This window comes from Morus notabilis, unplaced genomic scaffold, assembly GCF_000414095.1.
Source record: "Morus notabilis unplaced genomic scaffold, ASM41409v2 Scaffold78, whole genome shotgun sequence".
Taxonomy (NCBI): domain Eukaryota; kingdom Viridiplantae; phylum Streptophyta; class Magnoliopsida; order Rosales; family Moraceae; genus Morus; species Morus notabilis.
The window spans coordinates 1-18,320 of NW_010367622.1; the positions used below are offsets into that span (position 1 = coordinate 1).

Below are 18,320 nucleotides of genomic sequence, written 5' to 3' on the forward strand. Positions count from 1 at the left end.
CTAGGAAAATCCTTGGCTTAAATAAATAAATTGTATTATTTAAAGTTTGAAATTTTCTCAGTCATTACAATTTATGTGTACTTATTTGTATTATCTCAATTCAATAAAATCACATCTTTTAGGGACATATAATATATTTTCTTTTTTTAAATTAAATATTGAAAAAAAAATTTTAAAGGGCCAGGGCCAGCCCGTGAAGGGCCTGGGCCCAGGCCCGGCCCTGGCCCTTATGGACTAGGGCCAAGGGCCAGTGCTGGGCCTGAGGGTTTCTCCTCAGGTCCGGCCCTGCACTGTGCAGGGTCGTGCCAGGCACGGCCCAGGCCTGCCATGGGCCTGGGGTTAGAAGGGCCGTGCCGGCCCGGCACGGCCCTTTTGACATCTCTAGTGCTAGCTCCACTCTTTTCTTGTCCTATTTTGTATGATTCTTTTTTTTTACTTTTTTATTACCCTAATTTCTTTTTTTCTCTTTTACCAAAAACTCCTCAATAATTTAGTTACTATCGCGCTGTTTTTTTAAATAATTTTTTCCTCCTTTGTTTCTCTCTCCTCAATGCGTCCTTGCTTCTTTTTTTTTTTTTTCCCCTTCTACTGAAGGCACCTCTGCGGGTGTAAATCTTTTTTTATGTGCTTTTTTTCTCCACTCTAACTCATACTAAAATCATTATTCAAATGTGCCGCACCTTTTTTTTCCGTTTAATCCTTATTATATCATAAGTTTTCCTTACAAATAAATTTTTTCATGATTGGACTACAATCTACTAAAACAATTTTCTTTAAACATTATGCCTCTTTTTAACAGTTAATTCACATAATATTTGAAAGGTCCGTTTTTATTCCGGTGTGTTATAACACTAGTTGAAACACTAAGGTTATGTTAACTGTTTCGGATTCAAAAATCAGTAAATAATTGTGCAGAGAAGTAATGTAAAAAATAATAGTGCAGAAACGTAAGAGACACAATGAATTGATATCGCAGTTCGGTGCACACGTCTACACCTACGGAGCTATACCCAGATAGTGAACAATCCACTAAGATTGAAAGATTACAAACACCAAAAACGGTCTTATACACTCAAAGACTCTCTTCTTGGCCGTATCACTATTGTGTTGAGTCTCCTTAGAGGACTTGTCCAGCGGGCACCACTCGACTTTGTAACGTTTTTGCACAGTCAAGTATTGACATGCACCATAAAGATAGTCTGCAAGATTTTTCACTCAAAACACAAATCTATCTCAGACACTCAACTCCACAGAATGTTTTGCACAGTGCCCACACAAAAGAACCTATGTTAACCTTCTACATACACCACCAAACCTTACCACCTCATCATAGCCAATCACCCTCTCCAAAACAAAATTAATCACCATATATTCTTTACATAAACACCTCGAATCAAACAGCCGAGTTAACCAAATCAATTACCAATCAATCTTAATAAAATTAGTCTAAATCTAGAGAATCATTCCAAATTTAGTACAGCTAACCCAGAAAGGAAATCTCTGTTTCTTTGAATTCATACTACCGATTTTCAGTAAAAATTACCAACTAAGAGCAGTCCAAACAATATTTTCAATTATTATTTTATAATAAATACTTATTCTCTAGCTCTTGTTATGGTAATATTTCTTAAATAAGCCTTTGTTTAAGCATTTTCAAGCAAACATTTCCACTACTATCTTTCATATGTATCACGTATTTAATTTTTTAATAATTTACCCATTAAAATAATTTATTTGTACATGTTTTATTTTTCCATACAAGTGTAATATTCAGTTAAAATTCATTTTTTTATTAGAATGTTATGCATAACACATATAAAAGAGCCAAGCTCTATTTTTTCCCCCTCCACACCCATGCATCCCCCACCCCTCAACCCCTATCTAGAGGTGGCAATTTGTGTTAATGAATCGTATTCATATTCAACCCTTATTAATCATGTCAGATAATATCAACCCAAACATAAACCATTTATTAAACATGTCAAACACGTCAAACTAAATACACTCCGTTTATTAATTGCGTCGACCTACGTAATCTATTTAAATTAATAATTGATACGATTAGGATTTATTTAACACAACCATGATACATTTAACAGTTTTATTAGTCAATTTATCTTTTCTTTTAAGAAAAATAAGTAAAATTCATCTAAAATTTTTGAAATACATATTATTTGTCTTATATACATCATATAAGCTTTTATATTGTATCATATATAACTAACAAATAATACATATAGTTAATCGTGTCATTTTAGGTCACTTCATGTTAATAGGTCAACCCTGACCAACCAATTTAATAATCGTGTTAATCGCATCGACCCGATTATGACCCAAACTCATTTATTGTAAACCCAAATTCCCTAATTCCGTGCAGATTTCGAATCGTGTTATCATATCATAACTCAAATTGCCACCCCTAACTCCCCTCCTTCCCCCAACCCCTAACCTTTCCCCCCGTAGCTTTCTCGTTTTTTTTTTCTTTATATCTAATTTGCTTTCTCGTTTTTTTTTTTTTTTACCTTTTTTTCAAAAGTTTCCTTAGAATACTTATTTTTTTTCAATTTCTTTCAAACGCGTTTTTACTTTAAAAAATATGTCCCATTAAAAACAAATTTCTTGTAACCCTCGCTCAAACACTATTTTCTCATATGTATCATAAATAATTTACTCTCTAATTTTTCCTAATTTTTTATTTTCAAACTTAACCATGTAGGAGAGGCAATAGGTTATACTTTCAAGTGTTTAAAATCAAAACGATTTCTTTTAAATATATATATATATATATATATTTATTTATTTATTTATAAAACAAACTCAAGATGCAATAAATGGTATACTATTTAGGTATTGTCCACACGACAACACGTTATTCAGAGGACATGACCTACCACGCGAGTAGTGATTATTGAGTTGTCATAATGTCGCTTTTTCATTTTTATTTGGCCACTGGCGGATTTCTAGAAACACGCGAGTACTGGAAATTAACACTCGTGGGGAATGAAAGAGCCATATAACAGTGCAATGTGGCCATCATATTCCCGAGTTTAAATCCCCCGACTGCTATTAAGATTTGGCGCATAATCAGCTTAAAATCTTCAAACTAACAAAATCGTATTCTAATTTGAAATTTAGACATCCTGAGTAGTGAGAAAGTAACATTGTTATAAGATACCGATAATGCTAAATACTATCCATTAATAAAAATTGGGTTTTGTAATGTAAAATTTATAGATGGATACTTAATACCGATAGTGCTTCTAATGTTTCAGGTGGTTTAAGGCTCCACAATTCCACGTGCCTTTCAATTTCCTGCGTGTACGGTTCAGCCGTCCATCTTTTCTTTTCTCTATATGTTTTCTTTTTCTGGATCACTTCTCATCATTAACCACATGAATTAGAAGCACAAAAAAAGTAAGATGCTAAGGACAAGGCATTTTTCCGTCACAGAACCCCACATTCGGCATCCAAATTCACGAGGGCAAAAGGCAAATTAGAACATGAAAAAAAAAACAAGGAAATAAGTATTATGGCATTGGACGTGCGTTCTACCATATAAATATGTACAGTTGCTCAAATATTTTAAGCCAAACACGATATGATTGAAAGGAATGTGAGATTATGGAGGTCAGTTTTTGCTTGGAATGGACCCTCACGAGTGGATATATATATATATATATATATATATATATGTATGTTTGTGTATATATATAGACACACATAGCAACCAGCTTTCAGTAATGTTTGACTGAGGAGTGAGACTAATTGCTTTTCACCACAAGAGATTTTTGTATTGGTTTGGAGACAGGGAATATATATTTTGTTCCAGATCATATGTTTTTGTTCTCGAGTTGATTGACGTAAGCGGGGACGTCATCATCCTCTGAATATATATTAAGTTAGTTTCATTTTTAGGAAAAATAAAAACAAAAATAAAAATATTATAATAAGGATTTAGGTAGCTGCATAACTACATGAAATCACTAGTTGCAAGCTGCAGATCAATTATTCACATGCAGCATAGAAAAAACTAGGGGTGAACATGGGGTTGATCTGGTTCGGGTTATAATAAATGGATTGGGTGGATTATTTGTATTCGTTGAGTTGTCGGGTCTTTTGTTCACCCTTAGAAAAAACGGAAATAGTAGAAAATAGGCTAATATGAAAAGTTTAAGAAAGCATATAGGTTAATTTTTAGTTATAGAAATTAATAAGTCATAACTTGTCAAGTTATAGTTCATAACCAGATAAGTTATGGACAAACTTGTTAAGTTATGGTTCATAGCTAGACAAGTTATGGACAAAAACCGTAAATAACTTGTCAAGCTATGATTCATAACCAGATAAGTTATGGACAAAAATAGTAATTTAATTTATTTATTAACTTATGTAAACTATTGACCTATTAATTTTAATTCATCTCAAATCTTAGCCTATTTCTCTCTTTCTCCCTAGAAAAAACTCTGCAGATCACTATTGTTTGCGCCCGTCACTTTTTTATTGTTATAATGGCATATTATTGATAATTTAAAGGATAATTCTATAGAAAAATTAGTAAATTAAAATCAATACACTACATCAGTAAGAAAACTACAAAAAAGAAAAAGACCTGTTTCTTTTAAAAGTATATACGTATATTTAACTATACTGCTTTCACAGAAAACATCGTCAAATGTGCTATATTATATATAAGACGATGATTATTGAGAAAACCGTTATTAAATATCGGAAACGTATAACTGCATTAAATATAACATGATTTATTTTGGAAAATTTTCAAGAATGTTACCAGAATATTTCTTTTAATAGGATATATTTCGTATTCTATGAGAATACGTTTTATATTATATTAAAATATTTTACTAATGGTATAATAATAGAATGATGAAAAATAATTATTATATTTATTTTCAAAAAAATAATTGTTATTCTTGTTATTTTCTCATTACTCTGTGTCGTGCCAGCAAAATAATTCGCAGAATGAAGTGCCAATTAGTTTTTCCCATCTACTATATATATTGACGACGCCTCTTAATATGCTAGCAGTAACTATCTAGTAATTAACTGATTTTGAGAATGTGCAAAATTTTCTCATGAATTATGAAACTTCTAATCACGTTGAACTGAGAATAGTGAACATGTAATTATATATAAGGGTGTGCACAAACCATTCAAACCAACCAAACCAAACTAAATTATAAGGAAATCAAACCAAACCAATTAATAGTCAGCTTGGTTTAAATTTTTAAAAACTAATTAAATTAGTGTGATTTGTGGTTTTACTTTTAAAAAACCAAACCAAACCAACTTCTATTTATAAATATTTTCTTAAAAGTATAAATATTTCATATATTTATAACTCATTTATATTAAAAAACATTTATTTCATAATTAAATGATCATAACCCTAGAAGTTTCTACCATCACTTATATATATGATATCAATAATGCCTCCGTACTCTACCCTAAAGCTCTTTCTGCAGACTATAATCTATTAGGATGTTCAATTTTTAACTTATTTAGATGTTCTATTTATATTTGAATTGTATATTTTTTTCTTGAGTTATTGATATCTACAGTACTTAAGAAATAATGAAATGTTTATAACACAAAATATTAATATCAGTTATGATTGAGATTTGAGAAAAATTTATAAAATATTAGTTCAAACCAATTAAAAAACTAATTATAATTGGTTTAGTAAATTGAATTAGATTCATTAATTAGTTTGATTTGGTTTGAAAATATATAAACCAATTTGTAATTGATTTAGTTTGCATTTCATCCAAAATAAGCGGTTTGGTGCACACCCTAATTATATGAATCCGTAGCTCAGATGACTTAAATCTCTAAGACTTAATTGAAGAGCATATATAGTAAGTCATATTACACTTTAACTCTCTAATATTTGTTGTATTATTTTACGTATGGCACTACTTAATTAATGTTTTATCACGTGACACATACCACGATAAATAAAGATGGAAAGGAGTAGATATATAGTTTTTTTATTAATGCAAAAAACATTTCATTAATTAACAAACCATAAAACTTATAGAGAACTTAAAACAGAAAACTTCATACAACAAACAAAAATTGGTAGATTCATTGGCGTCCTAGTATAGGAATCCAAGGTCCAATAATGGACACAATTTGGAGCACTTCTTTCGGCTCGTTTAATTCTCCATTCACGATTAGCTCTCCCGAAAGGGCTATAGCAAACTATCTACAAAGAACGATCTCTAAAAGTCAATATTCTTCCAAATCAAGCTCGCTGAAATATGGGAGATCTGGCTACAGACATATAAAAGATGAAAAACAACACAAAACCCACACAAGGTTATAGCTTGGTAGGGGAACACAACTACAAACAACGAAAACAACCAAAGTCCACACAAATCTAGCAATTTGTAAGAGAAAACAAACACCAACACTGGTAGAATAATTGTCTTTATTCCATGAACAACTAAAAAAATAGAAGAAAATATCAACACGGACTCCACCATCATATAGATCAGCCGACATAGAGCGCGTAGATATATTTTAGGAGCCGGTTGACCGGAGACGCACTTCCAACAGCTGGCCGGACTATTCTCCTTCTTCCCCTCTCTCTCTTTCTGAAATTCTCTCTCACTAGAAAACAGTGGTTGATAATATTTGATAATATATATATATATATATTTATATATATTTATACAGTTTGAAATAAAGAAGATTCGATTCCACCTCCAATTTGTGTAATTTCAGGTAGAGCTAAATTCATGAGAGATCCCTGAATTTTTTTCTCTTTCTAAATTTAGTCCCTGTTGTAAAAATTGTTCTATCTTAAACCTTAAACTTTTTAAGGGTCTCAAATTTAGTCCCTCAGTTAAAATTCCATTAAAATTTGTATAGAAAATTATGACAATCTTGTAATTGCAGCTTAAATAATGAACGATCTTATAATTTTGTAACATTCTTTTTTTTTTCCTTTATGTGTTTTACTAAATATGCTTTATTTATTATTTTTTTGAGATTAAACACAAAAACTTAAACAGCAGAACTTTTTTTTTTGTGTTTATGTTTTATTTTTCTCTGATATGTTTCTTTGTACTTTATTGCTATTGGTGTGTATTAGTTTTTTTGTTTTTTCTTCCTTTACATTTTGAGATTAATGAGTTTTAAGATACGAAAATTACTAATTACTTTTCTCTATATAATGTAAATTATAGCCATTATAGTTTTTTTTAGGTATAAATTTAAACAAAGAGATTCCATTGACACATGATCTATATCTTAAATTGGACTTTTTCCTCTCTCTAACTTGAAAAAGCTTCCTCCAAGAAAAAAAAAATGATCTATTTTCTGTCTTCAAGTGATGTTTTGTACCTTTTGTGAATATGTGATCACAGACAGGTTTTTTAGCCTTTTATTTTTGAGAAAAGTCAAGTTTGTTACTAATTTGTTTTGGCGCTTCATTGTTGCTATGAGCAAAAATTTTGTTTAGTATCTGTTAACCATCTTACTATAAAACCACGGTCAGCTTCACTAATTCTTCCTTCTCTTTTTTCCCTATTAATTTTTATTGCAGCAGCTTTTCTCAAAATTTTGTGTCAATTGGATTATATCATCTATGACAAAACGATGTTAAAATAGTCAAGGAGCTCCCGAAAAAAAGGAGGGAAATAATTTAACAAATTTAGAACTTAGCTACATTTATAACTTAACTACCATTAACTCAATGCTTTTCATCCAAAATTTAATGGAATTTTAACTGAGGGACTATATTTGATAAGAGTTCAGGGTTTAAGATAAAACAATTTTCACTACAAAGACTAATTCTAAGAAGAGAAGAGAGTTCAGGGACCTCTCATGAATTTTAACTATTTTAGGTATTAATCTAACACTTAGACCACTGTATGTTCTAGATTAATGCATTACTGTGGCTCAACTATTTGGACAACTTGTTAGGCTTTCTACCTGCAGTTTGGTGTGTTCTCTAGATTCTTTTTTGGTTTGCACTATGATATTTCACTTTTGATAATTCTCGGACAACATGATTGTGCCTTTTGAATAATTTTTTTAATAACGGTAGGTAAATATCCAACTCCTGTCGTTTTCATAAACAACTTTGGAAAATAGATACTTCTGATTTGAGAAATCTTGACGAATATCTTTAAAAATGGGTCTTGATTTTTATCTTTTATTCTTGATTAATATTCTTTGTAGTCGAATAATTATACTAACAATATGGTATTAATTAAGAGTAGAGGGTATAAATCTAGACTCATGCACTTTTAAAAGTAAGTTCAACAATTTTTTTTAAAAGGGAGAGGGGGAGGAAGAGAGAAAAGGGAGGAAATTGTAGTAAATTGAACATAGCATATTTTTTAAACTAAATCAAGTAAATAACTTATTTTTAAACTATTTGAAGTAAATAGTAATTTACTGAGTGTCATTTACGATCGGTAAAAATAATTTACGTGGTGAAAAATATTTATTTACGTGGAAAAATATCTTTCTAGCAGTCGTAAAAAGACAATTTATGTGAAAAAATTCTTTTTACTAGTCATAAATGAAACATTTACACAATAAACTGATATTTATGGTTATTTACTTAATATAATTTTATAAATTTTCTATTTACTCTTCTATATATAAAAAAAAGTAATGAACCCTACTAGTCCTTGAATTATGTGTATTGTATTATTTTGGTCCATAAACTTTTAATTTCATAGATCGATTACTCTCTAAATTTTTAATTTTAATAGATTACTCGCTAAACTTTTGATTTTTTAACCACTAATTTGGCCCTAACACACAAAAAACTGGTAAATGACTTATGAAATTTGTTAGAGATAATCACGTTTCAAACGCATAATAACTAAAATTTTTACAGAAATAGTACATTAAATGTCTAATGAATTTGTTTTTAATGGTTTGTCAAATAATGAAGAAAATATTTCGCATTTAGTGTAACTATATTTCTATAAAAATATCTGTTATTATGCATCTAGATGTGATGATCTATGAAATTTCAGAAATCGATCGTCAATTTTAATATACAGGGACTAAAGTAGTCAAAAATCTAAAGCTCAATGAATAATTTGTTAAAAAAAAAAAATTAGAAACTAAAGTGATAGAGAATGCAAATTATTCATGACTAAACAGTGCTAAAAAATAATGGAGGCTAAACTTTAAAATGTTGAATTCAGAATTCTTCTAGAGATTTTGAGACTCAAACGTATGGTAAGCAAATGGTATATATAAGCGACAATAAATTATGTATGTTTGCTCGGCCTCAACATAAATAATTTAAACTGAGTCATTGCATTTATGAATTATATAGTATGGTAGTTACAGTTTAGTCTCAGTGGTCTATATTTACGTTGATAGCTCATAATTGTTTTTCCTATCGATTTCAGATTATTAAAGTCTTTTAAAAAAAAAAAATTCTAATAGTGGCAACATTGTATAGTTAGTATTTGGTTCCTATTATATGAATGAGTTGAATAATTGTTCTTCGCTTGTTTTCTTGTCTTATATTTTTCTTTACTAAAAATCATATAGCCTCTTCTGCTCATATGATATATCATATGTATCCTAGAGTGCTGATCTAAGGCTAATGTAAAACAGCACAAACCCTAGGTTATCATTGTTTATATCGACAACCTTAATTTTTCCTTTTCCCCACCGTCTTTAACTATCACGGCAAGAAATTCTGCAAATTATTAGAATCCCACATTGATTGGAGATATTGGCATGATCCACTTAATAAGGTGATGTCAATCCTCCCCTAACAAGCCGGTTTTGTTAGGTTGAGTTAGACCCAATATCCTTTGATTTCTGTAAAATAGTATCAGAGCAGGCCCAGTTTTGTAATGTTGGGTCCCCCAATATCGACTTATTCGCAGCGGTTTGACATGGTCCACGTTGTGCGTGAGGGGGCGTATTAGAATCTCACATTGGCTGGAGATATTGGCATGATCCACTTAATAAGGTGATGACAATCCTCCCCTAACAAGCCGGTTTTGTTAGGTTGAGTTAGGCTCAATATCCTTTGATTTCTGTAAAACAAATAAATATCCGTTTCATTCTTTTATTATTATTTAAGAAAAAAATCCAACTGAAATCACACAAAAATGAAGTAATAAAGGCTAAAGGAAATATATTTTAATATTAAATAAAAAGAAAAAATATATATATTTTGTAGCTAGAGAGAGTAAAACAGAAACGTGAATGATTGAACAACCATACTTGTTGACTTGCGTTTACTAATGAAATATGTTGGGAAGAATTCTGCCCACGTTTCAAGCCACTAAGGGGACACTGAGTCAGGACTCAGGACCATAATTGGCTCCTAAAAGAGCCGAAAAAATCAGAACAATTGTGACGGGCTTAACAACAACGCCCGTTGTCTTTTTCCCCTCGCAATCTTGTGACATTCGAATGATATTTTAACTTGCAATATTTACCACTTCACTAAAAAAAAAAAAAAAAAAAAAAAAAAAAAGAATTCTCTAGATCTATAATTAAAGAAATGACTATGTAAAAATTGACTTCTAATTAAGTTAATTAAAGAAATGACTGTGTAAAATTGACTTCTAATTAAGTTCATTGAATAAATGAGTAAGTAAAAATTGATTGTTATTATCATTATCAGAATTAAACAAAAACAGTACAATCTCGGCGCGCATGCATATACAACAGCCTCTTTATCATTAATGTGAATGAGGCAAGCCAAAACAAAATATTAAGGACCAAGAGGTCAATTTGTGGACCCTACATCCAGCTTCTCTATTTTATAGAAAAATAATTCTCGTGTATATATAGTTCTGTAATTAGATCTCATCCGTGGGAATCGAAGCCAGAAAATGGAGTCCGCCGATAGAAAGAAAATGGCTGCTTCTGCCGCCGGAGATGATGAGAGTAAGCAACCAAATGCTGAGATGAAGATGAAGGAAAAGAAGCTTGGAGGTGTCAGAACAATGCCATTTATTTTTGGTATGTCTACTAATTTCTTAAAAATATTCTCTTACGTCTTCTACTACTTTATATATGTTTTTTTTTTCTTTCCATTTCCATTTAAGGGTTAATTTTCAGCATCTCATTTCCGTTTCAATTTTATCGGAATACTGCCAAGCTTATAATAGTGTGTGTATATATATGTATTTATATATATATATATATATCTGTATGTATGTATCTTCCTCATTCTAATTAGATTCCAAGTTGGTCAAAGATATTGGACAAAAGAAGCATATAAAAGTAATACCAAGAAAAATGAACACTTGTTTTGAGAAACGTCGGATGAGTTATATATTATACTATATTGTATTAACTTCAGTTTCCTCCTACTAATTACTTTACTTGACTATTTATTTCGCCTCTCAAAATCTGCAATTGTACTTGATATCGACAAAAATGGCAACACACGCATAGGGCTGACAATCCGGATAACGACACGACGACACGATTCGAAACCCGCACGAAATTAGCGGGTTTGGGTTTATCAGAAATAGGTACGGGGCAAAATCAGGTCGAACCCGTGAAACACGATTAAATAACGTGTCATTTTCAGGTTGACCCGCCAACCCGCAATTGACCCGCCATAACCCGTTTATTAAACGTGTCATATTTGGGTAACACGAATACACAACCCGTTTATTACCCATTTTATAAACATGTTAACAAATAGGTTCAGAAATAGGTTAACACAACCCATTTATCACCTATTTTATAAACATGTCCAAAAATAGGTTCATAAATAGGTTAACACGACCCATTTATCACCCATTTTATAAACGGGTTGACAGGTAATCAATGGGTTGACACGATCCGTTTATGACCTATTTAATAATCGGTGTATTCGTGTCAGGCCGTGTCAACCCGCTAATAAACGGGTCGTGGTTGGGTTTTGTATTTCGACACGATTAATAAACGGGTCGTGTTCGTGTCAGACCTATTCGTGTCAACTGAAGAGGTCAACACGACACGAATACGACCCGCCAACCCGAATTGCCACCCCTACACACGCATATAGAATTGATACCGCTCATCTTCCAAGTGTGGCCCCACATATTCTCTAGAATTATCGAAGTAATCAACCTAGAATTTAATAAAGTAATAAAAATTATTTGACTAATTAGATCGAGGCTGACAAGAAAAATTAAGTTGGGTTGTTTAATTGGTGGTTATGGATCAAACCATTTTATTAATCTAAATCGTTTTGATTCATGATAGCTTGACTTAGCAGTCCATTTTTTTTTTTTTTTTTTAAAAAGAGCATGTCTATTCATTCTGATAAGGTTAAAATCTCATCATTCAGATAAAACGAGTCTCGCTAAGTGGGTAAATGAGAGCTAACTTAGTGGGACCCACCATTTTATAAGTGTGAGTTTTATCACCATCAAGATAAAACATTGAGAATTTATCTCTCTTTTACCCCCTCAATTTCTCTCTTGATACATTAGTTTTTCTTTTTCATGTTTGAACGAGTCATTTAGGAACTATTTTCAACGAGCAATCCTATTTGTCCCAAATAGAGATATCCTCATCATACACAAAATTGAGCCCTATTTGTGAGGTCTGTTTAAGTCTCATCATGTGAGATTCATCTCTTTGTGTGTATGAAGATAAATCTCCGTTAGGACAAAAAGCATTTTTCATTTTTAACAGTATTGTGTCACCCTTATTCGTCTCTTCTTTGTCCTCACAAAATTTTATGAAAGGTAAAAAGAAACTGTAAAAGTAGGAAACATGCTTTAATGGAGTTGTAGTAGATGGATTATGTAAATAAAAATGTTTGAGTCAGCTTTTTTTTTTTTTTTCTTGGAGGATTTTGTAAGAAAAGGCTTAGCTAATAAAGTTACTTCATTAGTGTCATATATAAAGACATATTACCGAAAGGAGATGGTTATTTCGGGTTGAATAATGTATGATATGATTATATGAATAAAGAATTTCCGGCGAAGAATATAGAAAATAGATGGATAATATTTTATTTGAAAACAAACAGATTATGGGCCGGGCACTCTGGTCATAAATAGATGGGCCTCGAATTATGCTGCTCGCCATTTTTGGCCTAATGGCTCGTTTTTTTTTTTAATTTTTTTTTAGAAAAATACAGAATCTACTCTTAAAATACTAGAACAAAACCGTCAAAAGATACAGTGACAGTTTAAAAAATTTTCGGAAAATAATGAGCAGAAAAAAGTCCGTCTTTTTTTTTTTTAATTTTGACATTAGACGATGGGCTTTTAAAAACTTGTACAAATTTTTTGTTTTCGTATCGGGTGTTTTTAGCATATTAGACGATTATTTCTTAAAAACCTCATTAAATATGCGTCGTCTAATCTCTTATATATTATAATAAAAGTGTATGGTCAGAATATTTACCTTTTATTCTTAATTAATACATTTTTACTATTATAATTATTTAATTAAAACATCATTAATCAAAATAAGAGATAGAAATCTTAATTAGGTACTTAAAAGAGTATTTGTCTTTTTTTTTTCCGAATAATCTCTCTTTTTCATTTATAAAAATATAGTTGTCTGTTTATTGGCAGCAAATGAAATATGCGACAGATTTGCGAGCACAGGATTTCATGCCAACATGATAACGTATCTGACACAACAGCTTAATTTGCCGCTTGTGAAGGCCTCAAACATCCTCACCAACTTCGGCGGAACTGCCAACTTCATGCCACTCATTGGTGCTCTCATCGCCGACTCCTTTGCTGGCCGATTTTGGACCATCACCGTCAGTTCCATTATATATGAACTGGTCTCTCTCTCTCTCTTCACTTTAATTATCTCTCTCTTTGTCTATTTTCGTGCATATAAACATTAAGCTGTTGATTTTCTAATTCATAATATACTAACATGGAAGAAAACGTCACAGACAAGATATACTATACTGAGACCCAGTAATAAATATATTAATTTTTTTGTTACAGTATTTTCTCTCATAAAAATTTAAATTTAACTTTTTTACGACTTAGTGTTTGTAGTCTTCGAGAGTGACATTTGTTATTCAATACCCGTTTATTTTAGGATTCACGGGTCCCAAATGCGATGAGTTCAACAATAGAACTAGAGTCTCATGCCTTTAAAGTTAGAGAGAAGAAATTTGAACCCAAAACTTTTATATTGTATGTGAGACGAGAATTATCATCAGATTTGTTATGCGAATATCATGTTAATTAATTACGTACTATTGATATTGGCGAAATCCAAACTCAGTAGTGAAAAGTTTCGCCAAACCTATGTTAATGATTATAGAGTATCCTATAATGAGTTACTGCTATATAATAAAAACCTAATGTAATGATCAATAGAAACTAGGGCCTCAAATTTGAGCAAAATAATTTGGAAAGCTAATAATTAGTTAGTCTGTTGACCGGCTACGGTATCTATGGAGTTTATATATAAATCTTACGTTCAGCCAGTCGAAAAACAAAAAACAAAAAACAAAAAAAAAGAACAAGCTAAAACTAGTTTGGTTGCTTTAAATAATTACGCTAAAGTTGTCCTATATTACCTTAATGATTGGCTTGACTTCGTTTCTGTCACTTTTTATCCACTTGTCACCTTTTATTGACCTTTTCTTTATTTCTACTTAGTCTTAAAGGGTATTTGAGAGATGTATTTAAATCCCTCATTTTGATTTTGCTACGACATTTTTAATCTCATAAAAAATTTAAATTGAAAATTTTTTTCTCTCATAAAGTTTCTGTCAATAAATTATAATTACTAATTTAAACACGTGAACTAAGTGAATTGTTAATTTAAAGTTATCACATCCTTTAATACTCATGGATTATCAATTCTTCCGTCATTCTCTTTAAGTTGTATAGACACAAAAATTTGCTTGTTTGTTATCTTTTCAAATTTCAAATGAGCTAAATTGCTTGCCTATATATATATATATAATCACATATATACAGGGGTTATTGAGCATAACCATATCTGCCCTACTACCTTCACTCCGTCCACCACCATGTCCAACCCAAACAAACTGCATAGAAGCCTCAACCACACAGCTATGGATCCTCTACCTCTCCCTCCTCCTCACCTCCATCGGCTCCGGCGGCATCCGTCCCTGCGTGGTTACCTTCGCAGCCGACCAGTTCGACATGAGCCGCTCCGGTGTGGCTAAGCGCGGCTGGAACTTCTTCAACCTCTACTACTTCAGCATGGGGTTGGCCTCCCTCACCGCCCTCACCGTCGTCGTTTACGTCCAGGACAACGTCGGATGGGGCCGGGGCCCCGGCCATCCGACCATCGCCATGGCCCTGTCGATTATCGCCTTCCTCATTGGCTCTCCGCTTTATAAGAAGATGAAACCCGGAGGGAGTCCTTTGGTCAGATTGGCTCAGGTGGTGGTTGCTGCCGTCAGGAAGCGGAAGGAGGAGAGGCCGGCGGATCCTAAGGTTTTGTATGAGAATAAAGAGCTTGATGCTGGGATTTGTGTTCATGGGAAGCTTCTACATTCAGATCAATTCAAGTAAGTTTAGCTTTTGATATTAGAATATTGGCATTATCAGTTAAACAATCTTAATTAAGCCTCCAATATTAAAACACCTAATTGTATATCAATAGTACTGTAAGCATTGTAGTTAAACTCTTTTTACAAATTTTTGAACGAAAAATCTGTTAAACCAAAAAATATATTCAAGAGTCACGTTGTCTCTTCTTTTTGTGGCAAAAAAATTATCATAGATGTAAAAGGAACTTAATTGGTATTATTCTTGTCTTATTATTTGTAGCTTTAGTGTATATATTGTACATGGTACATAACTAAACAAAGAGCGACCTTGTTTTTAAAGTACTGAAAATCAGAACTTATAAAGTTTTGGCACCTTTTAACAGAACTACTCATGAGAATATACAGAAATTAACCATAGTAATTAGTCCCTTGAAATGCAATAAATCCTATATTTCTTTATCGAAGTTGAAATTTTTCAAAAAGATCTTGTCGTAATTGTAAATTGGTAGTTAATTTTAGAATTAGCTTATCATCTTGTTGAAAACATTAATCCTATTCCTATTTAACCAGCTCTCACACTCCTAATACTCTTCCCTTTGTTAATCCATAAAGGTGCTTAGACAAAGCGGCTATAGTAACTCTTAAGGACGAAAAGAACTCAAGTACTGCAGCTCAACAAAACCTATGGAGATTATGCACAGTGCATAGAGTTGAGGAGCTGAAATGCATAATCAGAATGCTTCCCATATGGGCATCAGGAATCCTGCTTGTGACTTCCCATTCCCACCAGCACAGCTTCGTCATCCAGCAAGCCCGCACCATGAACCGCCACCTCTCCCCGTCCTCCTCCTTTGAAATCCCCCCCGCAAGCCTCTCCATCTTCGGCACCCTCACCATCCTTGCTGGCCTCGTCCTCTATGAGCGCCTCTTCGTCCCCCTCACCCGCCGCTTCACCAAAAACTCTGCTGGCATCACCTGCCTCCAGCGGATGGGAGTAGGCTTCGCCATTAACATCCTCGCCACCATTGTCTCCGCCTTCATCGAGATGAAGAGGAAAGCAGCGGCTGCACGGCACGGCATGCTGGATGATCCAAAGGCAATCATCCCCATAAGTGTTTTCTGGTTGGTTCCACAGTTTTGCCTTCATGGAATGGCTGAGGTCTTCATGTCAGTGGGACATCTTGAGTTTCTCTACGATCAGTCGCCGGAGAGCATGAGAAGTACCGCGGCTGCTCTATTTTGGATTGCGATTTCGATTGGAAATTATATCGGAACATTGCTTGTGACTTTGGTTCATAACTACACTGGTGATGGTGAGAATAATTGGTTGCCTGATAGAAATCTTAAGAGGGGAAAATTGGAGAATTATTACTTGCTTGTTAGCGGGATTCAAGTTGTTAATCTAGTGTACTATGTGATATGCGCTTGGTTCTATTCTTATAAGCCATTGGAGGAGCTTAGTGAAGCATGGAAAGAAGAAGATATAGAAATACCACTTGAGAAAGGAAGTAGAGCTATTAATTGAGTAACGGAAAAGCTTATAAGTAGAAGTTTCAATGAATAAGTTTAGTGTAGTGCAAGTGTACCGTATATAAGTACACATTAATTGTAGATTGGAAATTAATTTAGATGCCTCTTGAATTCAAGCCCTTTAATTACAATGTAAAAACTATTAATACCCGTTCTGTCAAAAAGACAACTCTTTTTTTTTTTTCTTTTATTTGTCTCAAAGACAACTTGGTACGTACGCTTCTAATACATTGTTCAATGGTAGAGTTCACTCATTTCATTGTGTAGCAATTTGGCTTTTATAATTACTGCATGTAACGAAAGAAGAAAGAGTTGGGAAGAAAAGAGATCCCAACAGAGAGGACTTAATCGAAATTAACTCACTAACAATGGAATACGTATGGATCTCACTAACAATTTTCTAACGACTACATCTACTAACCACAACTGATTAATTAAGCTAAGCTAGAACTACTTAATTAACAGAAAACTATTTATCAGCAATCTCATAGTCATTCCTAACAGCGCAGCAAACTTATAGCGATAAGATTCTCCGCTGCGAGTTTGCTCCTCTCATGACACCGAACTTACGACTGGAATTTTGCTTCGTAAAAACAACTGCGACTTGATCCACTTATGGTATATGCCTAACTTCAATTTTTGATGTAGCGGAAGCTTGGTTAAAGAAAAAAAAAAACGAAATAATAAAATAAGAAGGTAACTAAAAAAACGAAATTATAAAATAAAAAGGTAACTAATTAATCTGTTGATTCACATAGAATATCAACAAAATTACTTCAAAAACTGTTAATTCACACAAAATATAGGAATTTGAGAGAATATTCGAGAAAAAAACTCTGAAGTTTTATTCAACTAAACTAGTTTTCAATACAAGAGAGCGTCCATATAAATAGGCAAAATAGAAACAGAAAACAAACCTATTCTATAATTAAAATACTAAAAAAATACTTATTTTTCAAAAAAGGAATATTTTGAACTAGAAACTAAATCAGAAACTATTAGATGCAAAGAAAAAAGAAACGCAATCAGAACTGGAATCCGAATTTCTTAAGTCAACTTATTACAAAAACATAAATTACTAAAAATGGAAAAAAGCCCTTTCGGGGCCTAAAGGAAGGAATTTGCCCGAAAAACGTGACACGTCGTGGCAAAGTGACAAGTCTTGTCTGTTGACCCCTTTCCATTCCAAAAACACATATTTTTCGTCCAAATCCGACATCGTCAAAAGACCTTTTGAAAACCGAAAATTTGTCTTATTTAGCTTTAGAATGTTCCCAAAGCGTCAAAAAGGCTAATTCCTTCTGCACCGCGTCATCCT

General features: G+C 32.5%; 1 protein-coding gene across 1 annotated transcript; it reads left to right on the plus strand.

The window, feature by feature from the left end:
* The first annotated feature begins 10,864 nt into the window (after positions 1-10,864).
* Positions 10,865-17,113, plus strand: LOC21410459 (protein NRT1/ PTR FAMILY 3.1). The gene is made up of 4 exons (XM_010112899.2): positions 10,865-10,983; positions 13,551-13,768; positions 14,931-15,490; positions 16,085-17,113. Exons 1-4 carry the CDS (start codon positions 10,878-10,880, stop codon positions 16,995-16,997), a joined length of 1,797 nt encoding a protein of 598 aa, XP_010111201.2. The 5' UTR covers positions 10,865-10,877; the 3' UTR covers positions 16,998-17,113.
* Positions 17,114-18,320: the final 1,207 nt, after the last annotated feature.